At 44.4% G+C, this 21,961-nt stretch overlaps 1 protein-coding gene and 1 long non-coding RNA gene across 3 annotated transcripts; one reads left to right on the top strand and one right to left on the bottom strand.

Moving 5' to 3' along the window:
• Nucleotides 1–3,282: 3,282 nt before the first annotated feature.
• Nucleotides 3,283–17,158, top strand: NSMCE4A (NSE4 homolog A, SMC5-SMC6 complex component). 2 transcript variants are annotated; one of them, XM_005890163.2, is made up of 11 exons: nucleotides 3,283–3,681; nucleotides 4,444–4,521; nucleotides 7,005–7,135; nucleotides 9,256–9,407; nucleotides 11,426–11,525; nucleotides 12,273–12,363; nucleotides 13,245–13,339; nucleotides 14,912–14,960; nucleotides 15,836–15,921; nucleotides 16,012–16,098; nucleotides 16,965–17,158. In XM_005890163.2, exons 1-10 carry the CDS (start codon nucleotides 3,390–3,392, stop codon nucleotides 16,084–16,086), a joined length of 1,149 nt encoding a protein of 382 aa, XP_005890225.2. In that variant the 5' UTR covers nucleotides 3,283–3,389; the 3' UTR covers nucleotides 16,087–16,098; nucleotides 16,965–17,158. The 2 variants fall into 2 exon arrangements, with proteins under 2 accessions (XP_005890225.2, XP_005890224.2); XM_005890162.2 differs by having other exon boundaries at nucleotides 17,000–17,158.
• LOC138985796 (uncharacterized) lies at nucleotides 4,960–11,241 on the bottom strand. Its single transcript, XR_011462763.1, has 3 exons — nucleotides 11,006–11,241; nucleotides 6,625–6,780; nucleotides 4,960–6,077 (listed from the first exon to the last, which is right to left on the bottom strand). It is a non-coding gene; the product is annotated as an uncharacterized lncRNA (long non-coding RNA).
• Nucleotides 17,159–21,961: the final 4,803 nt, after the last annotated feature.

Consider the following 21,961-nt stretch of genomic DNA (forward strand, 5'->3'; position numbering starts at 1 on the left):
ATCTTGTACTTTTGTAGAAAATCAGTTGACCATGCATGTATGACAGGCTTCCCAGGTGGCTCAGTGGTAAAGAACATGCCTGCCAATGCAGGAGATGCAAGAGACTCGGGTTCACTCCCTTGGGTAAGGAAATCCCCTGGAGGAGGAAATGGCAACCTGCTCCAATATTCTTGCCTGGGAAATCCCAAGGACAGAGGAGCCTGGCAGGCTACAGTCCATGGGGTTGCAAAGAGTTGGACATGACTGAACATGCACACGCATGCACACGTACCTGTATGGGTTGATTTCTGGACTTTAAATTCTATTCTACTGATCTTTATGTCTATCTTCATGACAACATCACAGTCTTAGATACTATAGCTTTGTAGTAAGTTTCGGAATTAAGCATGCGTCCTTCCAACTTGGTCTTTCTTTTTCAAGGTTATTTTGGCTATTCTGGGTCCCACGCATTTCCACATGAATTTTAGGATCAGTTTCATATCTGCCTCCTGGTGAGACCCTGGAAGGCAAAGGCATGTCTTGGACTCATCTTCATGACCTGCTTGGTTTGTTGCATGTGTGGCCCATTAGTACACATCAAAAGCTGTTGAACTCAATGAAATACTACAGGGATTTTTGTCTTGAGTATAGAGGGAATTTCCACTTGGAAATAATGCTAGGTATTCATTTCAGTTCCAATGCACTGAGCTGCAAGTAGCAACTACAAAACAATTAACAATGGCCTAAACCACAGGATGGAGAAGGCGATGGCACCCCACTCCAGTACTCTTGCCTGAAAAATCCCATGGACGGAGGAGCCTGGTGGGCTGCAGTCCATGGGGTCATGAAGAGTCGGACACTACTGAGTGACTTCACTTTCGCTTTTCACTTTCATGCATTGGAGAAGGCAATGGCACCTTACTCCAGTGTTCTTGCCTGGAGAATCCCAGGGATGCGGGCGCCTGGTGGGCTGCCGTCTATGGGGTCGCACAGAGTCGGACACGACTGAAGCGACTTAGCAAACCACAGGATATTTGTGGCTTACAGGGGGCTTCCCTGGTGGCTTAGAGTGTAAAGAATCTGCCTGAGATGCTGGAGATCCGGGTTCAATCCCTAGGTGAGGAAGATCCCTTGGAGAAGGAAACGGCAACCCTCTCCAGTATTCTTGCCTGGAGAATTCCATGGACAGAGGAGCCTGGTGGGCTACAGTCCACAGGGTTCCAAAGAGTCAGACACGACTGAGCGTCTAACATTTTGACTTAACAAGGAGTCTGGAGGTAGGCAGACTCCCAGACACTCAGCAATTCCGTCACGTCTATGTCCATCCTTGCCCTCCAGTGTTCCCAGTATTCTGGTCTTTTCTCATGCTTGTCCTCTCGTCAGTAGTAGATAGATGGTTGCCATCATGCCAGACTCCATTTCCTCATGCCAGCATCACAAAGAAGAGCGAGGATGGCGATAAAGACTTTCTTTTCTGCAGGCTTTGTGAGTGATCCAAATGTGAATCTGCCTCCCATATCACTGTCCAGAACAGAATCACGTCCTATCCCTAGCCCGATCTTCAGGGAACGGGGATGATATTACCATGATTCATTTCAGGGCATGCTGCTGCTGCTGCTGCTAAGTCACTTCAGTAGTGTCTGACTCTGTGCGACCCCATAGACGGCAGCCCACCAGGCTCCCCCGTCCCTGGGATTCTCCAGGCAAGAATACTGGAATGGGTTGCCATTTCCTTCTCCAATGCGTGAAAGTGAAAAGTGAAAGTGAAGTTGCTCAGTTGTGTCCGACCCTCAGTGACCCCATGGACTGCAGCCTACCAGGCTCCTCCATCCATGGGATTTTCCAGGCAAGAGTACTGGAGTGGGGTGCCATTGCCTTCTCCGACTTCAGGGCATACCTTTCCTGAAATCCAGGTTAAGCAGGAATGAGGTGTGATATACGCTGCAGAGAATAGTGCTTATCTCAAACAGTACATCTGATTCACGACATGGTATTTTTGTAGACTTGGGTAGTAACTCAACTGACATTGTTCCTTTGAAAAAAATGGGTTCTCAGCACCAAAAAGAACTCTTGAGAAACATTTGCAATACAATCCAAAATACATGGGAGATTCATATACTTATCTTTAAAACTATATTAATATAATTTCATCATTTTTAGACCCATTTAAAAGTATTTTAGAATCTTTCAGCTTGAGGACCAAATATGAACATAAACTGTGGAGGTGTAGATATTTTAAAACGATGGTTAACAGAGTTTACTCCAAGAAAATCAAGGAACCTTGTCAATTTTCTGTTTGTTCAGTTGTTCTGTCCTCAAAAAAGGTGGGATTGGGACTTCCCTGGTGGTCCAGTGGTTACGAATTCATCTGCTAATGCAGGGGACACAGGTTCCATCCCTGGTCTGGGAGGACCCCACATAGCACAGGGCAACTAAACCCCTATGCCACAACTGAGCCCAGAAATCTATAACCTATGCTCCCAACAAGAGAAGCCAAGGCAATGAGAAGACCAAGAACCACGACTAGCAATAAGCCCCCCACTGGTGGCAACTAGAGAAAGCCTGCCCACCCAGCAACAAGGACCCAATGCAGTCAAAAATAAACTCAGACGGTAAAGAATCTGCCTGCAATGCAGGAAATGAGGGTTAGGAAGATCCCCTGGAGAAGGGAATGGCAACCCACTCCAGTATTCTTGCCTGGAGAATTCCATGGACAGAGGAGCCTCGTAGGCTACTGGAGTCCATGGGGTCCCAAACAGTTGGACAGGACTGAGTGACTAACACTTTTTCACTTTCAAAAAAAAAAAAAAAGTGGAGGGGGGATTACCAGCTATTCATAAACTCCACTGGGTCCCGGCCATAATGGCTCAAGGAACTAAGGTCACAGATAGTGAGCGGCAGAATCTCATCTCGTCTCCATATCCAGCGCGCATCCTGCTTAACTGCAGGAGCCTTGATCAACAAACACGGTCTGCGTGTCCATGACCTGGCAATGTCCCAGATATTTCTGTCTGGAGCTTGGAATGAATTTCCACCTGGAAGAATGCTAAATATTTGTTTTAAGGGTGTGGCTGGGTCCGGGAGAGCCAGGGAGACCCCGGGGAAGGTGAAAGTCTAATGGGGTGGGCACGGAGGACCAGACCACGAAGATTCTAAGCACCTAAAGTGGTATCCAAAGTCAGGGGCGCGCAAGGTCAGGGGCCTGAGCCGCCCGGTGCCCGCCTGGCGGCGCTGTAACCACTGCGCCCCCGGCCTCGGCCCCTGCCGCCGGCCTCCAGCCACAGGCGTCGCTGTGCGCTCGCTCCAGCAAGGGAGCCGCGTTCCGCGGAGAGCAGGAGCTCAGTTGTGCAGGGCTTTCAGTTTCTGGCGCGAACTTCCGCCGTTCCAAAGTTGCAAGGAGGCTTGGCGCGATGTCCGGGGACAGCAGCGGCCGCCGGCCCGAGGGCCGGGGCCGGGGCCGCGACCCGCACCGGGATCGCACCCGCTCCCGCTCCCGCTCGCGGTCCCCGCTGTCGCCCGGCTCCCGCCGCGGCGCCGCGCCCGAGCGCAGGGAGGCCCCAGAGCGCCCGGGCTTGGAGGATACCGAACCGTCGGATTCCGGGGACGAGATGATAGACCCAGCGAGCTTGGAGGAGGAGACCGACCCCAGCCTCTGCCGCCAGATCCGCCATCAGTACCGCGCGCTTATCAACTCGGTCCAACGTAAGGCAGGGGCGCGAGGCGGGAACCTCGCGCAGGCCCTGCGCGGCCCGGCTGGTTCGTGCAGCCCGGGACCAGCCCCCGCGCCGCCCGGCCGCGCCCGGGTTCGGGGTTTTCGAGGCGCTCGCGCATCTGTCGTGCGGATCGCAATGCACGACCTTGGCGGGGGCGCGCGAATCCCCTGGGAGGGGGCGGGGTGGGGGGGACCGCCCGAGTCCCCCAGCGCGGGGAACCGCCCGAGTCCCCCAGGCGGGGGAACCGCCCGAGGCCGGGCGCGGTCTGGAAGCGGGGGAGAGGAGGCACTAGGAGCTGGGGCGCATTTTCTTACATCCAGCGATTCCCCGCCGGCAGTCGCCCGCCCGCGGTAGCTGCCAGAAATGCAAATTCTCCAGCGCACCCTGGACCTACCTATTCTGACTCTGGGTGGCCCGGTTCTGCAAGATGTGGCTTGCAGAGTTGGAGAACCCTTCTGTTAAGAGCGCTCCTCAGAGGCTGCAGAAGGCGTGGAAGCCCATGGGTGAAGGTTAGGGGCAACCAAGTGGGTCCCCTTTCCAAGTTCATTCTGCTAAAGGGGTAGTCATCTTTTCTGTTGTCAGGCCGTTTTGGTTAAAGAAATACAGCTTGAAAATAACTCCACCGGGGAGCGGGGGTGGGGTTGGGGGTGGGGGCTGGGACTTGGCTCTCCAGCTGCAGCTGGTTACTCTGTCAATGACTTGTTAGCCTATGATGAGCACCTTTCCCAAAGCTTCTGTTTTTTTAAAATAGAAAACCGGGAGGATATATTGAATGCCAGCGACAAGTTAACAGAGGTCCTTGAAGAGGCCAACACTCTCTTTAATGGAGGTAATTCATTATTTTATGAAAGGAAGCTTTCTGTGATCATATATTTTAGGGTAATTTTAATTAGTTTTGCCTGAGAACCGAATGCTTGACACCAAACAACCCCCATTTATAAGAGTGCTTTCCTAGGTTTGGAACCTTTTTCCCTGTAGCACCACTACTGTGGTTGTGCATTATCAGGCCCTAAGCCCTGCTTCCCTGGTGGATCAGAGGTTTAAGCGTCTGCCCATAATGCGGGAGACCTGGGTTCGATCCCTGGGTCAGGGAAGATCCCCTGGAAAAGGAAATGGCAACCCACTCCAGTATTCTTGCCTGGAGAATCCCATGGACAGAGGAGCCTGGTGGGCTACAGTCCACGGGGTCGCAAAGAGTCGGACACGACTGAGCGACTTCACTTTCACTTTCAAAAGTACAAGCAGGTAGTAAGAGCTTTACATGAAATTTGGGGTGGGGGTGGGGAGCAGCAGCCAGTTTTAACAAGCGCCCCGGGTGATTCTGTTGCTTGTTCAAGTTTGAGAACTTCCTGTGTATTTTGTTTCTACTGTATTGACTGCTGAGAACTTTTATGTCTTATCTATTGACTACCCAGAATGCATTGGATGTATTAAAGAAAGAACGGAGCTGGTTTCTGACATCCTGTTTCTTTTCCTGCCTTCCTCCCGACCTCCCGTCCCTAAGCTCCTTGCTCTTGGTCCACCTAATATAACCCAGTGGGGATGGCCGTGTCTTCAGGTGGCCCTGTTGGTCTCCAGTGAGGGGAGGGGCCTGAGAAAGAGAAGAATCTCAGCACTGAACTCTAGCATTGTAGGGGGTGAAGGGGGCTCTGAAATAAAAGCTTGGTTTGAATGAAAAGCAGCAGCAGTGTTAGTGCTAAGAGTGGTCTCTGTGTTTGAAGACAGGACAGGTCAGGCAGCCCCTGATGGTGTGGGCACTGGGTCACAGAGCCTGGGGACAAGTCCTCAGACTACTTTTCCCTCCTGGCCTTTCTCTAAATTCTATGGGAGCAGAAGAGGAGAGTGCAGACCCATGCAGGTGAAGAAGTCAACAGAGCTGGCCGCTGCCTGGACACCACCACTCACATGTTCTCTGAGAACCAGAACATTTCTTTCTTTCCACCTGGTGCAACCCCTCCTCCACTCTCTCTAGCTTTTTCTTCTCTTCTGAGCTTGGAACCCCCTGCCCAGGCTATCTCTTCAGGGTTGCTCTTGACCCCTTGTCCCCTATTATTCACCCACCACTGAAAAGTTGTTGATTAACAGATCATTTCCTGCTTGGCCAATTCCACTATGCTAGCTGGGTCGCCTTTTTAAGACACAGTTACTCAACCGGGCCCTAGGAGACAGTCAGCCAACAAAGAATTCTGCATCCTCCATATATACAGATTGGATGTTCTGTAACTCTTCAGAGGCTTGAATCCATCGGTGGGAGATGGGCACTTTTCTCACAGCTTTCGTGGCAGTGATGGGCTGGCAGCGGGGAGGGGAGGTCTAGAACAGCCCAGGAACCGGTCCCTTGCTTTTGCCTCTTGTCTCTCAGTCATTGTCATGTTCACAGTAATTCTGAAATAAAACCGGGGAGAAAATTGTGCATATGAATACAAAACTTGGAGTCAGTGCGTTCATCAGCCTGAGGAGTGTTTGGGCAATCAGAAATTCAAATGAAGTGGCCTTGAGGAGCAAGGCAGGGAGAGGCATTTGTGTGTTTGAACTCTGCCTGCCGGGTTTGTCTCTTGGCTGCTTTTTCAGTTCGCCTTTGCTGGTGTTCCCGGAGCACTGTTCCACACTGCCTGTTTCCTTCCGGGGTCTGGTCTAACTGATTCCCTCAGTCCTACTGTGTCTTTCTCTAATGAACCCTCCCCCCCATCTCCCTAGACCTCATCCTGTTTCCTGGCCCCGTTTCCTTGTTTCTTTTTATTTAAATCCTTTCTTGTCTGTAGCTTATCTTAAATGTTAAAAGATGAACCTTTTTGGATCATCCCTCCTTGGAGGTCATGGCCCTGCTGCCTGTAGGCTGTTCATTTGGTGGGACCTGTGCTGCCAGGCAGAGTTTGCATCTCCCACTACCTGCCCAGCACGGAACTTCACCTGAAGCTCCTTGACAACTTACCTGTTACCGGTCTTGGCCACGCCCAAGCACAGCGCCTTACACACCGTGGGCATTCAGCTTGGCTTCCATCGTCAACACAGGTGTTAATAGTGCCTGGATGGGTTACTGGAGTCCGAGGGAACAGCCAGTGTTAGAGATGATGGAGGTTTTGTTAAACTGCGGTTAATGAAGAAATTTTTATTCGGTTCCCAGAAGCAGGAACAGTGTAGTAGAGAGCTGGCTTTTTAGGCGAGCTGAGCAGGGGAACCTGTTTTTACACAGAGATGAGTGTGTTTGAGATTTTTTTTTTTCTTTTGGTCCAATGGGAAATGGGGAGTAAGTGCAGTTGGAAGTTTTGGGAAAATGCCTGTGGATAAGCATGTTCCTTCTTTTTCCAACAGTGTCCCGAGCAAGAGAAGCAGTTCTGGATGCCCACTTTCTTGTTCTGGCTTCAGATTTGGGCAAAGAGAAGGCAAAGCAGCTGCGTTCTGACCTGAACTCGTTTGATATGTTACGATACGTGGAAACTCTAGTAAGTTCAAAGCTACAGAATCGTAATAAACAATGTTTCATCTCACATAGTGTACAATTATCCACTTTGCTTATATCCATATCACATGGTCTTCACTTATTTACCCTTTTGTTTGGGCCTGAGATTCCTCCAGAGAGATCTTAACCAGATTAAACACATGACAATCGAACTACGTGGTGGAATCTAGATTGGAAGTTTAGAGCAGTTTGAAAATCTCCTAGCCTTCTAAGACTCAGGGTGCTAGGTTTATTTCAAATGGCCATTTTTTCCCTCACTCGTCAGTTCATGAGTTCATTCTCAGTGACCTGGGACCTTTGTCCTAGGCTGGGCAGAAGCCCACATACAGGTAAAGTACAGCTGGACATGAGTTATGTCTGGTGGAGGGGCATGTTTTGATTTGTCTTTGAGAATATTCCAGAACCATACGCGTATGGTTGGGGTTCTGCTTTTGTTTTTTGTTGTTGTTTTATTCAACTGTCTTTGCCTCTTAATGATTGGATGGTGGTTACCCGAAATTTTGAAACTTTTGCTTGATGAATTTTTTGCCCCCAAAAAGCACAATGAGATGAACTTTGTATTTTACTTTTTTTTTTCTTCATCTTGGTTTTACTTTGAGCCAACCTCTGTCCTAGCATTTCTGTTAGGACATTGACTTTCTGTTTGTTAAAAGGTTATTAAAATGATTTAGTACCATGAGATCCGAAAAGATAAATTATTTTGTAAAGGCATGAGGCAGATGAGGTTTTTGATGTTTTTAAAAAAATTTAACAAAAAAAAAATTTAACTTAAATTTTAAACCTTAAATTTTTCTTTTTTTAAAACTTGAAGTGAAGTGCATTTTGGAAAAGGCTCAATAAAGTTGACTATATATTGGGTAATCTTTTTAAAAATTACTTTTATTTATCAGGGTGAGCTTTGTACTTTAAATTCCGTAAGTCTTAAAGCGGTCCATGCAGACCCCCAATTTAATAGCTGTCTAGACTCTGGCGGGAGGATTTTTTCAAGTATTACACCAAATATAAGGACTATAAAGAAAAAATTGGTAGATTTGACCAGATAAAAACTGAAATGTCTTCCTCCCAGTGTGCAGTGGTAGAATGGTTGGCACGAGAATGGAACAGTGCTGACTGTGTCTCTGACTGGGTTCTGGCAGCCTCTCTTTTCTTCAAAGTTTAACTGCCTTTAAAGGGTTAAGCTCTCTGAGGGCTTTTTGATTACTGTTTATATATGGTATTGCTGTTTTAATTTGATAACTTCTAGGCATTTCATAATTTTATAATGTAATAAAAATGTACTTTCATAAAAGCAAATTTAATACACTTTCTGCAAGACAGCTTGAGATAAGAGAATTATTAGACTTCCGCCAACTCTTCCCAGGAAGTAACCTTTAAGATGAGTGAATCTCCCTTATGCTAGGTGCTGCTCCCTGGAAAACCTAATCTGCAAGCTAATCAGCGGTCTCCAGGAGGTTGGCTGGAAACGAAAATTAAAAGCCAGCTAAACTTCCATGTTCTATCTCAGAGTGTTTGCTTAGGGATGTGATTTTCTATTTTTATGCTAATTCAGTATTGCTGATAGTTATAAAAATGCGTTGTGTGAGATCAGGCCCAGCGAGCTAAGTTCTGGTTTGCCCGCCCCTCGGCCTGCAGGGGCTAGAGCAGGGTTTCTCAGCCTGGGCACTAAGTGCATTTTGGGCTGGTTGAGTCTTTGTTTCGTTGGCACCTGCTGTAGGATGCTGAGCACTATCCTGGCTTCTACCCACTAAATGCCCTCTATGGCATTTAGTAACACAGCCCTCCCTGCCATCCACCCAGTTGTGACGATCAAAAGTGTCTCTAGACAGAATGCCTGTGGGGGTTAAACTGCTCCAGTTGGGATCCGTTGGTCTGGATCATCTCACTTTCTCACCAAAAAGTCCTGAGTACCTTGAAGAATAGTTTCTGCCAAAAAGAAAGGTGCCTTTGAAAACAGGAAATTTGTAATAAGAAATTGAGCCAATATGTTAGGACACTGAAAACAGACTTTGCCTCTGGCCTTTTGTGTAGTGATAGAGATAATTGAGTGCCCTGAATGATTGCTCGTGGCTTAACTGGGGTTTCTGTTTCCCTTCGTTTTTGTAGCTGACTCATATGGGTGTAAATCCGCTAGAAGCTGAAGAACTCATCCGTGATGAAGACAGTTCTGATTTGGAATTCATAGTCTATGACTCCTGGAAAATATCAGGCAAAACAGCAGAAAACACCTTTAATAAAACCCATACATTCCACTTTCTGTAAGATTATTTTGAAAATCTGACAGACCAGCCATTTGTAAACCTTAAATTGTATTTTATTGTAGGGACAACAATTATTTGGTATTGTAGAGGAGATAGTCATGATGCCATCGCTTGGAGACTTTCTAAAGTTTGATTTAAAAGCCCATAATATCTTGTGGATGGATCCTCATCCAGCTTAACTGGAGCAGGAAAGGCCGTGGGCTGGCACCTCCTTATCAGGGCACTCTGCTGGCACCTTTGCCTTCTAGCATGGGAGACTTTAGGTCTGTGACATAATGTCTGGCTTTATCATCTTTAAAAGTCCTTATTACGTAGGAGGATGATACCTCCTATGAAAGGTATCTTAAGAGTCTACCAATATACGTAAAGTGCCATTTATTATATATAATCCCTGTCAGATGATCGCTGTCCTGTATTTGAAGACTAGTTGAGTCACTGTCACATAAACTGCCCAGTTCCTCTTTTTTTGGATGCAGCTTTGATTTTGAAAAGCTTTTCTTTATACTCAAATGGAATTGGCTTCTGTCTTAATTTCCTAGTTCAGTCATATGAAGACGCTAAGAACAACCCTTACTGGTTCTTTTGTAAGACAGCCTTTAAAATAACCAGTAGATAATTTCTCCAGGGCAACCACTCAAGTGGTTTCTTCCTTAAGTGGTTAGCTTAGGGCATGTGTCTATCCTGAGTGCCCTTCTAAACCTCCTGAGATTGGTAGTGCTTCAGAAGGCTTTGGAGATGTAGATTTAATAAGTCTATGGTGCAGGGCCAGGCATCTGGGTTTTCTTCTTATTTTCCAAGGCATCTGTTTTTAACAAGACTTCCCTTAATTCAAGTGCCCAGAATCACTGTATATTACAGCAAAAAGATCAAATTTCTTTATTATAGGAAAAGTCTAAATCTTTCTTTTTTTTTTTTTGCTGTTGAATTAGGCTCCACCATAAATGCAGGATCTAAAGATAGCCTTTTGGGAATTCCCTGGTGGTCCAGTGGTTAGGACTCCAAGCTCTCACTGGCAAGGGTGTGGGTTCAATCCCTGGTCGGGGAAGTAAGATTCCCCCAAGCCTCGAGGCATGTCCAAAAAAAATAGAAAGATAGCCTTGGGTTATATAACTTAAACCCTTTGTCATCATCTAGCCCAATTTGCGGCTAATGATTTACTTACAGCTTTGCAGCCTTGTACTTGCTGTTGCCTTGGCCTGCAGTGACCTTTCCCCCATGTTTTCTTTCCATCTGGTAAGGTTTGCTTGGGCTTCTCGGTTGACCCTAGTGGTAAAGAAGCCACCTGCTGATGCAGGAGATATAAGAGACTCGGGTTCCATCCCTGGGTCTGGAAGATCCCCTGGAGGAGGGCACCACAACCCACTCCAGTATTCTTGCCTGGGGAATCCCATGGGCTACAAAGAGTAGACATGCCTGAAGCAGCTTAGCGCCCACATGATCTCTACTGTATGCTTTGATTCCCTCCAGTGCAGGGACCACAGGGGACTGCGTTCTCTGGGCCCTGGTTGTTTTCTGCCTGCTATGTCTGTTGCTGTAGGGTTTTGGGAGGTGGAGGGAGTCCAAAAGGGAAAGGAATCGCGTGGCCTCTGCCTTACCTGTTATCTCGTAAGACAGGTGTGTTCTGGAGTCCCAGGCAGTGGGGCTCTGCTCTGGCACCCCCAAAAGCCCAGTGGGGCTATTCATCCCCGTCCCCCACACACGTTCGTCCTTCCCCTGATCTCTGAAGCTGGCTCTGCAAAACAGACAACAGGCTAGCTGGGAGGACCACAGAGGGCATACTGATTGACTTACTATTGAGAGTAAAATACAAAAGTATTGGGGAGGAACCTGGTTGAATTCTTTGAGAAACACAGAAGGAGCAGAAAGGCTGTCACAAACCCGACAGAGTCTTGGTCCCATGTCACTCATACACCACTGATGCCTGGGCTGAATTTGAGGATGCTGTGGGAACTGCTTTCAGTTAGTGAAATTAGTTTGTTTTAAAAACAAAGACATGAAAGCATATTTTTCATTAGGTTGGGTTCAATACAAGGAGAGTGCCCTGTGCCAAAGCCACGAATTGAACGTCCAAGAAAAGTTCGTATGATAGAAGAGCAGCAGGCAATGCCTGCCCAGGTTTGTTTGTTCAAATGTTGCTTTTTTAAAACGCTTAATTTAAAATAGCCATTAGTATCATATACCTGTAATTTGGCTGTCTTTTCTCAGGGTTTGGGTCTGGAGTCAGGCTCTGTCACTTAAAAAGTAACCATTTAATGTTTGAATCATTTTTGAGGTGTTTAGTCTTTAAACATTTTATTGGATGGGCCACTTGTCTTAGTTCTTAACCCATTTCTGTAGTATGGATTAGTTCTCCCAAAACAGGTTTCTTAACTTCGGCACTGTCGGCATTTGGGGCTGGATAATTCTTTGCTGTGAGAGGCTCTCCTGTGCATTGTAGGATGTTTAGCAGCATCCTTGGCCTCTTCCCAGTAGATGCTAACAGCCTCCTCTCATGTTCCCCCCTCCCATCCCAAGTATGACAACCAAGTGTTAGAAAATGTCTCATCGTGGGGGTGGGCGGTGGGGTGGCGCTGCAGAAAAATCACTCCCAGGTGAGAACCACTGCCCCTTTTATAATTTGCTATTTTACATTCAACCTGAAAATGATGGATTTGGTTATGTTACTCCTCTCAGATAATTCATATGAAAATGTTACTAAAGCTAGGAAAATCTTTTTTAACTGTCAATTTTAAGACAGGAATAAAAACTGTTAGAAATCCTAAGTAAAAGATATTTAGAGGAGTTTGGCTGGGGAAGAGAGCAGAAAAGGTTAACAGGCAGGCCAGCAGGTCAGTCTGCCTGATAACAGCTTTGTATTTTCAGTTAAAAAGAATGGAAGAGTCTCATCAAGAAGCAACAGAAAAAGAAGTGGAAAGAATCTTGGGATTGTTGCAAACATACTTTCAAGAAGATCGTAAGTACGATACCAAGCTCAAAATGGAGCAACCTGTATTTGTCAGTTAGGCCTGTGTCACTTGGAATGAGAAGCTATTTTTATTTAAAAGGCATATATGTAATGCTTGAATCATTTTGATTTTTCTTGACATGTCTTTTATGAGACTTCTCTAGAAATCCCATGAGAACATTGGTGAAGGAAATTCTCATTTTTATTTTTCAGACGGGATATTTTTTCTGTTACAAAATAATACATGCCAAAGACGTGAGAAAAGTAAAAAGCCAAGTTCCTGTTCTACCTGACCTCACTCCCTCGAGGTCGCCACTTACAAAATGTGATGTGTGTATTTTCAGACTTTCTCATGTCTATGTCAGTCATAATAAATATACAACTAAGTAGTTGGGATTTTTTGTTGTTGGTGGTGGTGGTGTTTTGCTTTTTTCAAAGCAAAATAATATACACATTTTTCTGCAAGATGACTTGTCCATTTGGACATTTTCCCATATTGGTACATGCAGATCCTGCTTACTCTTTTCAATGATTCCCATTGGGTGACTGTATTATACATTTAACAAATCCTCTGTTAGTGGACAAGTTCTTTATAGCATTTTTCTCTTGTATAAACTACTGGAGTGAAAAATCTGGGCACACCACTTTGTGCACGTGTGCTAATATTTCTGTAGGATGGCTTTTTAAAGGAGGATCGCCGGGGAAGTGGGCATGCAGATTTTTAATAGATATACCAGATTGTCCTCCAGTGGGGTTGTATTGATTTCCATCCCAAAACAGGATGAATGCCCACTTCCTTTCTTTGGTTAACACTAGAGAATATTAGTCTTAATTGATGAGCAAAAGTAATTTTTCCTCTGTTGAAGAATTTTTTCCTCTTTTGTCTTTAGCTGATACTCCGATGTCCTTCTTTGACTTTGTGGTTGATCCACATTCTTTCCCCCGGACAGTGGAAAACATCTTTCATGTTTCTTTTATTATAAGGGTAAGATTTAAGATTATTTCTCTGTTTTTCTTTGCTTTTAAAAGAGTAAATAATAACAGGTATAGATGAGAGGTGGCTAAGGAATTTGTACTGACCAGTATGTGTTTTAGACCCATTGTAGCAATGGCACCCCACTCCAGTACTCTTGCCTGGAAAATCCCATGGACGGAGGAGCCTGGTGGGTTGTAGTCTGTGGGTTCGCTGAAGGTCGGACACGACTGAGCGACTTCACTTTGACTTTTCACTTAAATGCATTGGAGAAGGAAATGGCAACCCACTCCAGTGTTCTTGCCTGGAGAATCCCAGGGACGGGGGAGCCTGGTGGGCTGCCGTCTATGGGGTCGCACAGAGTCAGACACGACTGAAGCGACTTAGCAGCAGCAGCAGAACACTGACGAGTCACAGGCCAAAGAAACTAGCTAAAAAATTAAGTGCTTGCTTTTACATTTTAGACATTTTTGGAGCTTACAGATTAGGTCACTATGTGATATACATGTTAAATTTCCCAAATTTGTTAGTTGTTATGTAAGAAAATACCCTTGTTTTCAAGAAATATATGCCGAAGTTGTAGGGAAAAGGGCTTCCCAGGTGGCACAGTGGTAAAGAATTTGCCAGCCAGTTCAGGAGATGCAAGAGATGCAGATTTGATCCCTGGTTTGGAAGATCCCCTGGAGAAGGAAATGGCAAAGCACACCAGTATTCTTGCCTGGAGAATTCTATGGGCAGAGAAGCCAGTCCATGGGGTTGCAAAGAGTCGGACTCGACCGAGTGACTACACTTTCACTTTCAGAGAGAAAGCAGTAATATAAATATGGCAAAACACGAACAGTTGGTGACCCTGGGGAAAGAATGTATGGGAGGTCTTTGCAGTAGTCTTGTAACTCTTAAGTCTGAAGTAATTTCAAAACAGATGGTTCAGGAGGAAAAAAAAAGAAAAATTCTCAGAAGTGTACCTTGAGAATTTTCTCTAGGCTGTCTTCAGTCTTATGTCCGGTTGCAATCCTGGACTTCTAAGATTAATTCAATTTTAACAAAATAGAATCTTGTGTTGACAAAAGTGGTTTTTTTTTGGACAAAAGTGTTTTTTCAGAAATGATAACTAAAGCATATTCGGTCAACGGTCAGTGATAGTATTACGCATCATAAAATGTGTTGTATTCAGGAACTCCCTGACAGTCCAAAGGTTAGGACTCCTCGCTCTCACTGCTGAGGGCCTGGGTTCAGTCCCTGGTGGGGGACCTAAAATCCCACCAGCTGCATGGCTCAGCCAAAAAATAATCATAATAATAAAATGTGGAGTACTCAAAAAGTATGAATCAGTCAAAGAGCCAAGATGGTTGTAGTTTTATTTAAGAGATCTTGGGGATGAGGTTGTGCCTGGGTAAGCAAGCTGATTAGAACCTGAAAGATACCCCATGTAGAGGGAGATGTTAGAGAAGGCTTGTCTGTATACACTCCACACTATTGTTATGGTATATTTTGATTGTCTAAGGTTTAGAATTTTCTCACTGAGTAATTTTTTCATCCAATGCCTGAAGGTTTTGAATCTAAATTTCAGTCTTTGTGTTATAGGATGGTTTTGCAAGAATAAGACTTGACCGAGACCGACTGCCAGTAATAGGTAAATGATTCTATGTCCAGAAAAGTTAGTTTTAAAGAAAATGTATTTGTTACTGGAGGGTGTGAAATGTATTTTATTAAATGTAAATTGAGTTTTTATTTTAGGCGACAAACTTTTACAATGTCTTCCTCAACTAACTGAAAATACTGAAAACTTGATCATAGTTTAAAACTGATGGATTCAGTTCTGTCATTGATTCAATGTTTACTGCTGTGAAGAATAACAAGAAATGATGTAGTTTCCCTTCAATTTTAATTTAGAAAGTCTGTAATTACAGTTATTTTTGTAGTTTCCTTCTATTTTATCCCTAATGTCAGCTCTTCCTCTCCAGAATCTTTTTTTTTTTCTTTCTTATGTTTTTGCCTCTTATATACAAGTTTCATTTAAATATCTCTCACAGTTAGAAAATTGATGTCAAAAAAGAACATTGCTATACAATTTACAAATGTCAGTAAATATTAAAGAGCATGGTTAATACAGAGAGAATCTTAATTTTGTTGAATGATTCACATTCTCCATTACTCTTTGCCTTCTAAGGCCTACTGTACAGAATGAAGTGTTTTCATTGCATTTACCAGTTCCTTTAAAAAGTTCTTACTTTCATACTGGACACACTAGACCTTAGCTCTCTGTTTCGTTCATAGATATGCCGAGTTTTTCAAATGATTGGAATGTGTTATTTTACCATATGTATTTTTTTTTTTAATGGAAGCAAGCGGGGTTACTTTCTATTGTAATAATACAACACTAATGCATGAATTCCTAATAAGGATATAATATTCTAAGCATCTGCTTGGTACAGGTGTCTTTCCTATTATTCATTGGTTTCTGTTCAGATTACCTCTTCTGATTTGAAAACTTTGCCTCTCAAACAGAGCCTGTTAATATTAATGAAGAAAGTGGAGGAAACACTCAAATTAGGAATCAAGCAATTATAGCTTTGAGTTATCGAGACTGGGAGGTAAAGCCCTGCATGTTACCCCAGGCAATTTTTTTCCAAGAATTCCTTTGCTGTAAACTCAGTGCCCACATGCTGTCTGTTCTCTACCAGGAGATTGTGAGGACCTTTGAGATCTCAGAGCCTGTGATTACTTCAAGTCAGAGCCAGCAGAGGCTAAGTGCTTGACACCAGCTGAAGGTAACATTTCCCATGGGACAGCTGCATGTATTTATCATAGTTTCTGTCTCACTTTTTCATCTTCTGGTGAAATTTGGATTTTGCTTCCCTCTAGTGCCCCATTCTTAAAATTGTGTGTAACTGGTGAGAAGGGCAGAACACGACCCATTGGTTGCAAGTTCCCACCTTTGGATTGATTACTTTGGTCATCTTAAGATGTGCAGTTGAAAGAGAGCAGAGATTGTTCTTGGTTTGGCATTCTCCCCACCCCCACAATAAATGGATAAATGAGATAATGGAATATTGAATCCTCCCATCAGTTTTGTTCACTGTCCCATTAGCTTTGCTTACTTTATGCAGACAAAGTAGAAAAGGAAAATTAAAGTAGAACTATCTTGGAATGATGTTGGTAATAGGCATTTCTGAAACCTGTGTTTTGCTTATGAAATAATTCTCCATTTTTATAAAGGAGATGGGAAAGGGAATCTTAGAAATGACCTGGTATTCTGTACTGCACACAGCTGTGGGTAGGGATCAGGAGATGGGATCCTGTTGGCTCTGCCCCTTTAAAATGTCAGGCAAGTCAGTCTTACTCTGCTTGGTTTTCCTTCTCTATAAATTTGTAAAGTGGGGTTCTGAGTTAAAGTTAAAATTAGCTTTTCAGTACTTAGTGTAAACTCTTAATATATGGTTCAATTATTTGAGCTTTTGTTCCAAGGTAATTGAAGGAAAGAGGAGAACTGACATTAGATCTATACTGTGGGTTTACTTGGGCCCTCCTCCCTGAGGAGGAGCTGGTTGGTAGATTTCCTTTATGCATCTTAAATGAACTTTTGATTTACCATTTATTAACTGTTAACCAGCTATTTCCCTCCTTTGTTTTTTAGGACTCAAGTGGATGCTTCCCTCCTTTGTTTTTTAGGACTCAAGTGGGTGCTGAAATCCAAAAAGGAAAGCAGCATGTATTGTATATATTGTATGATCAAACATTTTTAAAGACAGATTGTTTTTAATAAAATGTAGCTTTTGATAGTTAAGGAATTTGTCATATTTGTCTTGGATTAAAGGAAATTCATTGCCATATGCACAAATAATTGCAGTTATTCTGTATTTTCTGTTCTTGGGAGAGTTTCTGCTTTATCTAGCCCTATCCCATTGAAAGTTTTAGTTAGGTTGTTAATGGCTTAAAGATCATTATGGTTCTCTGTGCATCTTTTTTAGCTGTAAAGTTAGCCAGTCAGGTCAACACTTATTAGGTTGTACCATATGAAATTGTTTTCATAGGTAAGATACAGTCAAATATCAGCAATTTTATGTGCTTCAGCCTGTGATTTACACACAAGGAACTGTTCAATCCTCTTTCAAGCCAAGCCAGACCACTTTTTGGGGCAACGCCAACCCTGGATTCATCTTAACAGTAGTCCTCTCTGCACCTGAGGGCTGCTGACTACCACAGAGAAAAGCTGTGCAGCTTCGGGTCAAGTGATGCTGCTCCCAGGGGTGCTGGGCCGTCAGGTCCGTCCTTGATGTTCTTTCTGAGTCCTAGTTGGTTCCTCTTCCCGCCCTTCTCCACCCGTCCTTTCTCACTCCTTCCCTCTTATGTCAGAGGTAGAGTTGTCTCATCTGCAGAGGCTTTGGTCTCCTGTGTCCCCATCCCCGGTCTCTGCTGTGAGTCATCCCTTCTCCAGACCCAGCACTTGCCCTTCAACCCTGTTTATCTCTCGTCTTCTAAAAATTACTGTGACCCTTCTCAAGTTACCTCCTTTTAAAGTAACAATCACTTGCTGTCTCCTCATGAGCGCTCCCACCATGCTGTGGGGCACCTCCTTTCCCACCATCCTAAAGGCTCACTGCTGGTGACGCTTCCAAAATTGTTAAATCCAGTGGATAAATACTAGGCATTTGACACTTGAAAACTTTACTTTCTGAAAACTGTACATCCTTTTACTTGGTCCTCTCCCTGGTTCCCCTTCCACCAGTTTAGGAATCTCATGATTTGTAGTTCATCTGTATCCTGAACATTCCCCCAAGTTTCTTGAACTAAACTTCTCTGAAAAGCCACAGATGCACATAACCAGTGGCTTGCTGGACAGCACGTGGGCCTGTTTTAAACATATGTGTAAAACAGCTCCCAAAGCAAAGGAGAAAAGGAAAGATATATGCATCTGAATGCAGAGTTCCAAAGAATAGCAAGGAGAGATAGAAAGCCTTCCTCAGCAATCAATGCTAAGAAATGGAGGAAAAAATAGAATGGGAAAAACTAGAGATCTCTTCAAGAAAATTAGATATCAAGGGAACATTTCATGCAAAGATGGGCTCATTAAAGGACAGAAATGGTATGGACCTAACAGAAGCAGAAGATATTAAGAAGAGGTGGCAAGAATACACAGAACTGTACAAAAAAGATGACCCAGATAATCATGATAGTGTGATCACTCACCTAGAGCCAGACATCCTGGAATGTAGAGTCAAGTGGGCCTTAGGAAGCATCACTACAAACAAAGCTAGTGGAGGTGATGGAATTCCAGTTGAGCTATTTCAAATCCTGAAAGATGATGCTGTGAAAGTGCTGCACTCAATATGCCAGCAAATTTGGAAAACTCAGCAGTGGCCACAAGCCTGGAAAAGGTCACTTTTCATTCCAATTCCAAAGAAAGACAATGCCAAAGAATGCTCAAACTACAGCACAATTGCACTCATCTCACACTCTAGCAAAGAAATGCTCAAAATTCTCCAAGCCAGGCTTCAGCAATACGTGAACCATGAACTTCCTGATGTTCAAGCTGGTTTTAGAAAAGGCAGAGATCAAATTGCCAACATCTGCTGGATCATCAAAAAAGCAAGAGAGTTCCCAGAAAAACATCTATTTCTGCTTTGTTGATTGCCAAAGCCTTTGACTGTGTGAATCACAATAAACTGGAAAATTCTGAGAGATGGGAATACCAGACCACCTGACCTACCTCTTGAGAAATCTATATACAGGTCAGGAAGCAACAGTTAGAACTGGATATGGAACAACAGACTGGTTCCAAATAGGAAAAGGAGTACATCAAGGCTGTATATGGTCACCCTGCTTATTTAACTTATATGCAGAGTACATCATGAGAAATGCTGGGCTGGTGAAGTACAAGCTGGAATCAAGATTGCCGGGAGAAATATCAATTAACCTCAGATATGCAGATGACACCACCCTCATGCCAGAAAGTGAAGAGGAACTAAAAAGCCTCTTGATGAAAGTGAAAGAGGAGAGTAAAACAGTGGGCTTAAAGCTCAACATTCGGAAAACTAAGCTCATGGCATCTGGTCCCATCACTTCATGGGAAATAGATGGGGAAATAGTGGCAGACTTTTATTTTGGGGGGCTCCAAAATCACTGCAGATGGTGACTGCAGCCATGAAATTAAAAGATGCTTACTCCTTGGAAGGAAAAGTTATGACCAACCTAGACAGCATATTAAAAAGCAGAGACATTCCTTTGCCAAGAAAGGTCTGTCTAGTCAAGGCTATGGTTTTTTCAGTGGTCATGTATGGATGTGAGAGTTGGACTGTGAAGAAAGCTGAGTGCCGAAGAATTGATGCTTTTGAACTGTGGTGTTGGAGAAGACTCTTGAGAGTCCCTTGGACTGCAAGGAGATCCAACCAGTCCATCCTAAAGGAGATCAGTCCTGAGTGTTCATTGGAAGGACTGATGTTGAAGCTGAAACTCCACCACTTTGGCCACCTGATGCGAAGAACTGACTCATCTGAAAAGACCCTGATGCTGGGAAAGATTGAGGGCAGGAGGAGAAGGGGACGACGGAGGATGAAATGGTTGGATGGCATCACCAACTCGATGGACAGGAGTTTGAGTAAACTACAGAAGTTGGTGATAGACAGGGAGGCCTGGTGTGCTGCAGTCCATGGGGTCGCAATGAGTAGGCCACGACTGAGTGACTGAACTGAACTGAACTGAAAACAGCTCCTAAATTCATTGTCCATGTAATTCCTGGATGGCACCTTTACTAATCATAAAGAAACCTAGGGTTTCTCTTCTCTTTTACCCCCATAGGCTCTGCCTTCATCAGTCACTAATCACCATCCGGCCTCTTGATTCTCTGCATCTTGCCCAGCTTTCTGCTACAGGCTCCTGTCTGTGTCCCCACTTACTGTCTCTCCTTTAGATCTCTTCCATGTCTTCAAGACCACTTGTCAGTTTCGCAGTTATCTCCCCACTGCCTTTGAGATTTGATACCCTGAGCTCTTTACCAATGTTCAAAGCCTCAAGAGGATCAGGCCTTTTACCTGCATTTCCAGGCTTGCTTCCTCCTCTCTGCTGCTGCTAAGTCGCTTCAGTCGTGTCTGACTCTGTGCGACCTCATAGACGGCAGCCCGCCAGGCTCCCCCATCCCTGGGATTCCCCAGGCAAGAACACTGGAGTGGGTTGCCATTTCCTTCTCCAATGCACAAAAGTGAAAGTGAAGTCGCTCAGTTGTGTCCAACTCTTAGCGACCCCATGGACTGCAGCCTACCAGGCTCCTCCATCCATGGGATTTTCCAAGCAAGAGTACTGGAGTGGGGTGCCATTGCCTTCTCCATCCTCCTCTCTGAATTCCTGCTGTTGGTTTCATTTTGGTAAAATGGCTTTACTGAGATATATTTTACATATCATACTGTTCACCCATTTAAAATGTGTAATTAATCCGTTGTTTTTTAGTCCACTTTCAGGGTTGTGCGACCATCACCACAATCTGGTTTTAGAACATTTTTGTCCCCACAACCCAGTAGCAGTCACTGCCCCCCTCCATCCACTCTAAACCCTCAGCCCTATCCAACCAGTAACCTGCATTCTGTCCATGAATCTCTTATCTTCATAAATTTGCCTATTCTGGACATTTTGCAGAAATCGAATCACATGTGGTCTTAACATTTTATTTTCTTCAAGCATGTATGTTTAGAGTCAATTTTTCCTCCATGTGCATTCTACTTGTTTCAGACTCTCATCATTAAGAATCCTAAAAGTGGTTACCTTTTGCAAACTAAGGTGGCAAAGCTGTTCCTTTGCATTTTGTATCTTTCTGTAGTTGAGTTTTCCATGTACTTTATCGTTATTTTAAAAAATTATCAACAGAAGTTATCTGGACAGTGAGATTATCGGCCACTTAATTCTTAACTCTCTGAAGAGAAGGGAAAAAAAACCAAACTAATCTGTTCTCAAAAATCAGTCAAAAAAAAAAAAAATCAGTCATATAGGATCCCCAAAACATCTTTTCCTTTAGAATAGGAGTCCCCAGCCTCTGGGATCTCACACCTGGTGATCTGAGGTGCAGCTGATGTAATAATAATAGAAGTGCATAATAAGTGTGATGCGCTTGAACCATCCTGAAGCCCTCCTCCTTCCCTTCCCCAGGGCTTGTGGAAAACTGTCTTCCGTTAAACCAGTCCCGGGTGCCAAAAAAGTTGCGCACCACTGCTCTAGAACGCTGTGTTCTGAAAGCACATGTGCTTACCTCGGTTATTCTGTGCTCCTCGGGCTGCTTGTTTGCAGTGGAGATCCGCCAGGGGAACTGAGTCTGTGCCTCATTTCTGTGCTGACAGTGGCTGGCAGGAGGCAGGCATCAGTGTGAGTTTCTCCTGTTCTGCCTGCCCAAGGAGTTGTCATCCAAAACGCATTCTCACACCCCACATCCCCACCAACTGCTACCCTCCTCTAGTCCTTATGGTCAGTATACCTTTTTATACCATAGGACTGGACACAGCTTTGTTTTATTTCATATGCTGTTCTCTTCCCTTAATAGACTGTAAGCCACTTAAGGAACTATGTTCTAGAGTCTCTGGGCAGGTCTAGGGCTTAGACTCAGGTTGTTATTTAGTCACCAAGTCATGTCCAACTCTTCTGTGACCCCAT

Source organism: Bos mutus, chromosome 26, assembly GCF_027580195.1.
Source record: "Bos mutus isolate GX-2022 chromosome 26, NWIPB_WYAK_1.1, whole genome shotgun sequence".
Lineage (NCBI taxonomy): Eukaryota > Metazoa > Chordata > Mammalia > Artiodactyla > Bovidae > Bos > Bos mutus.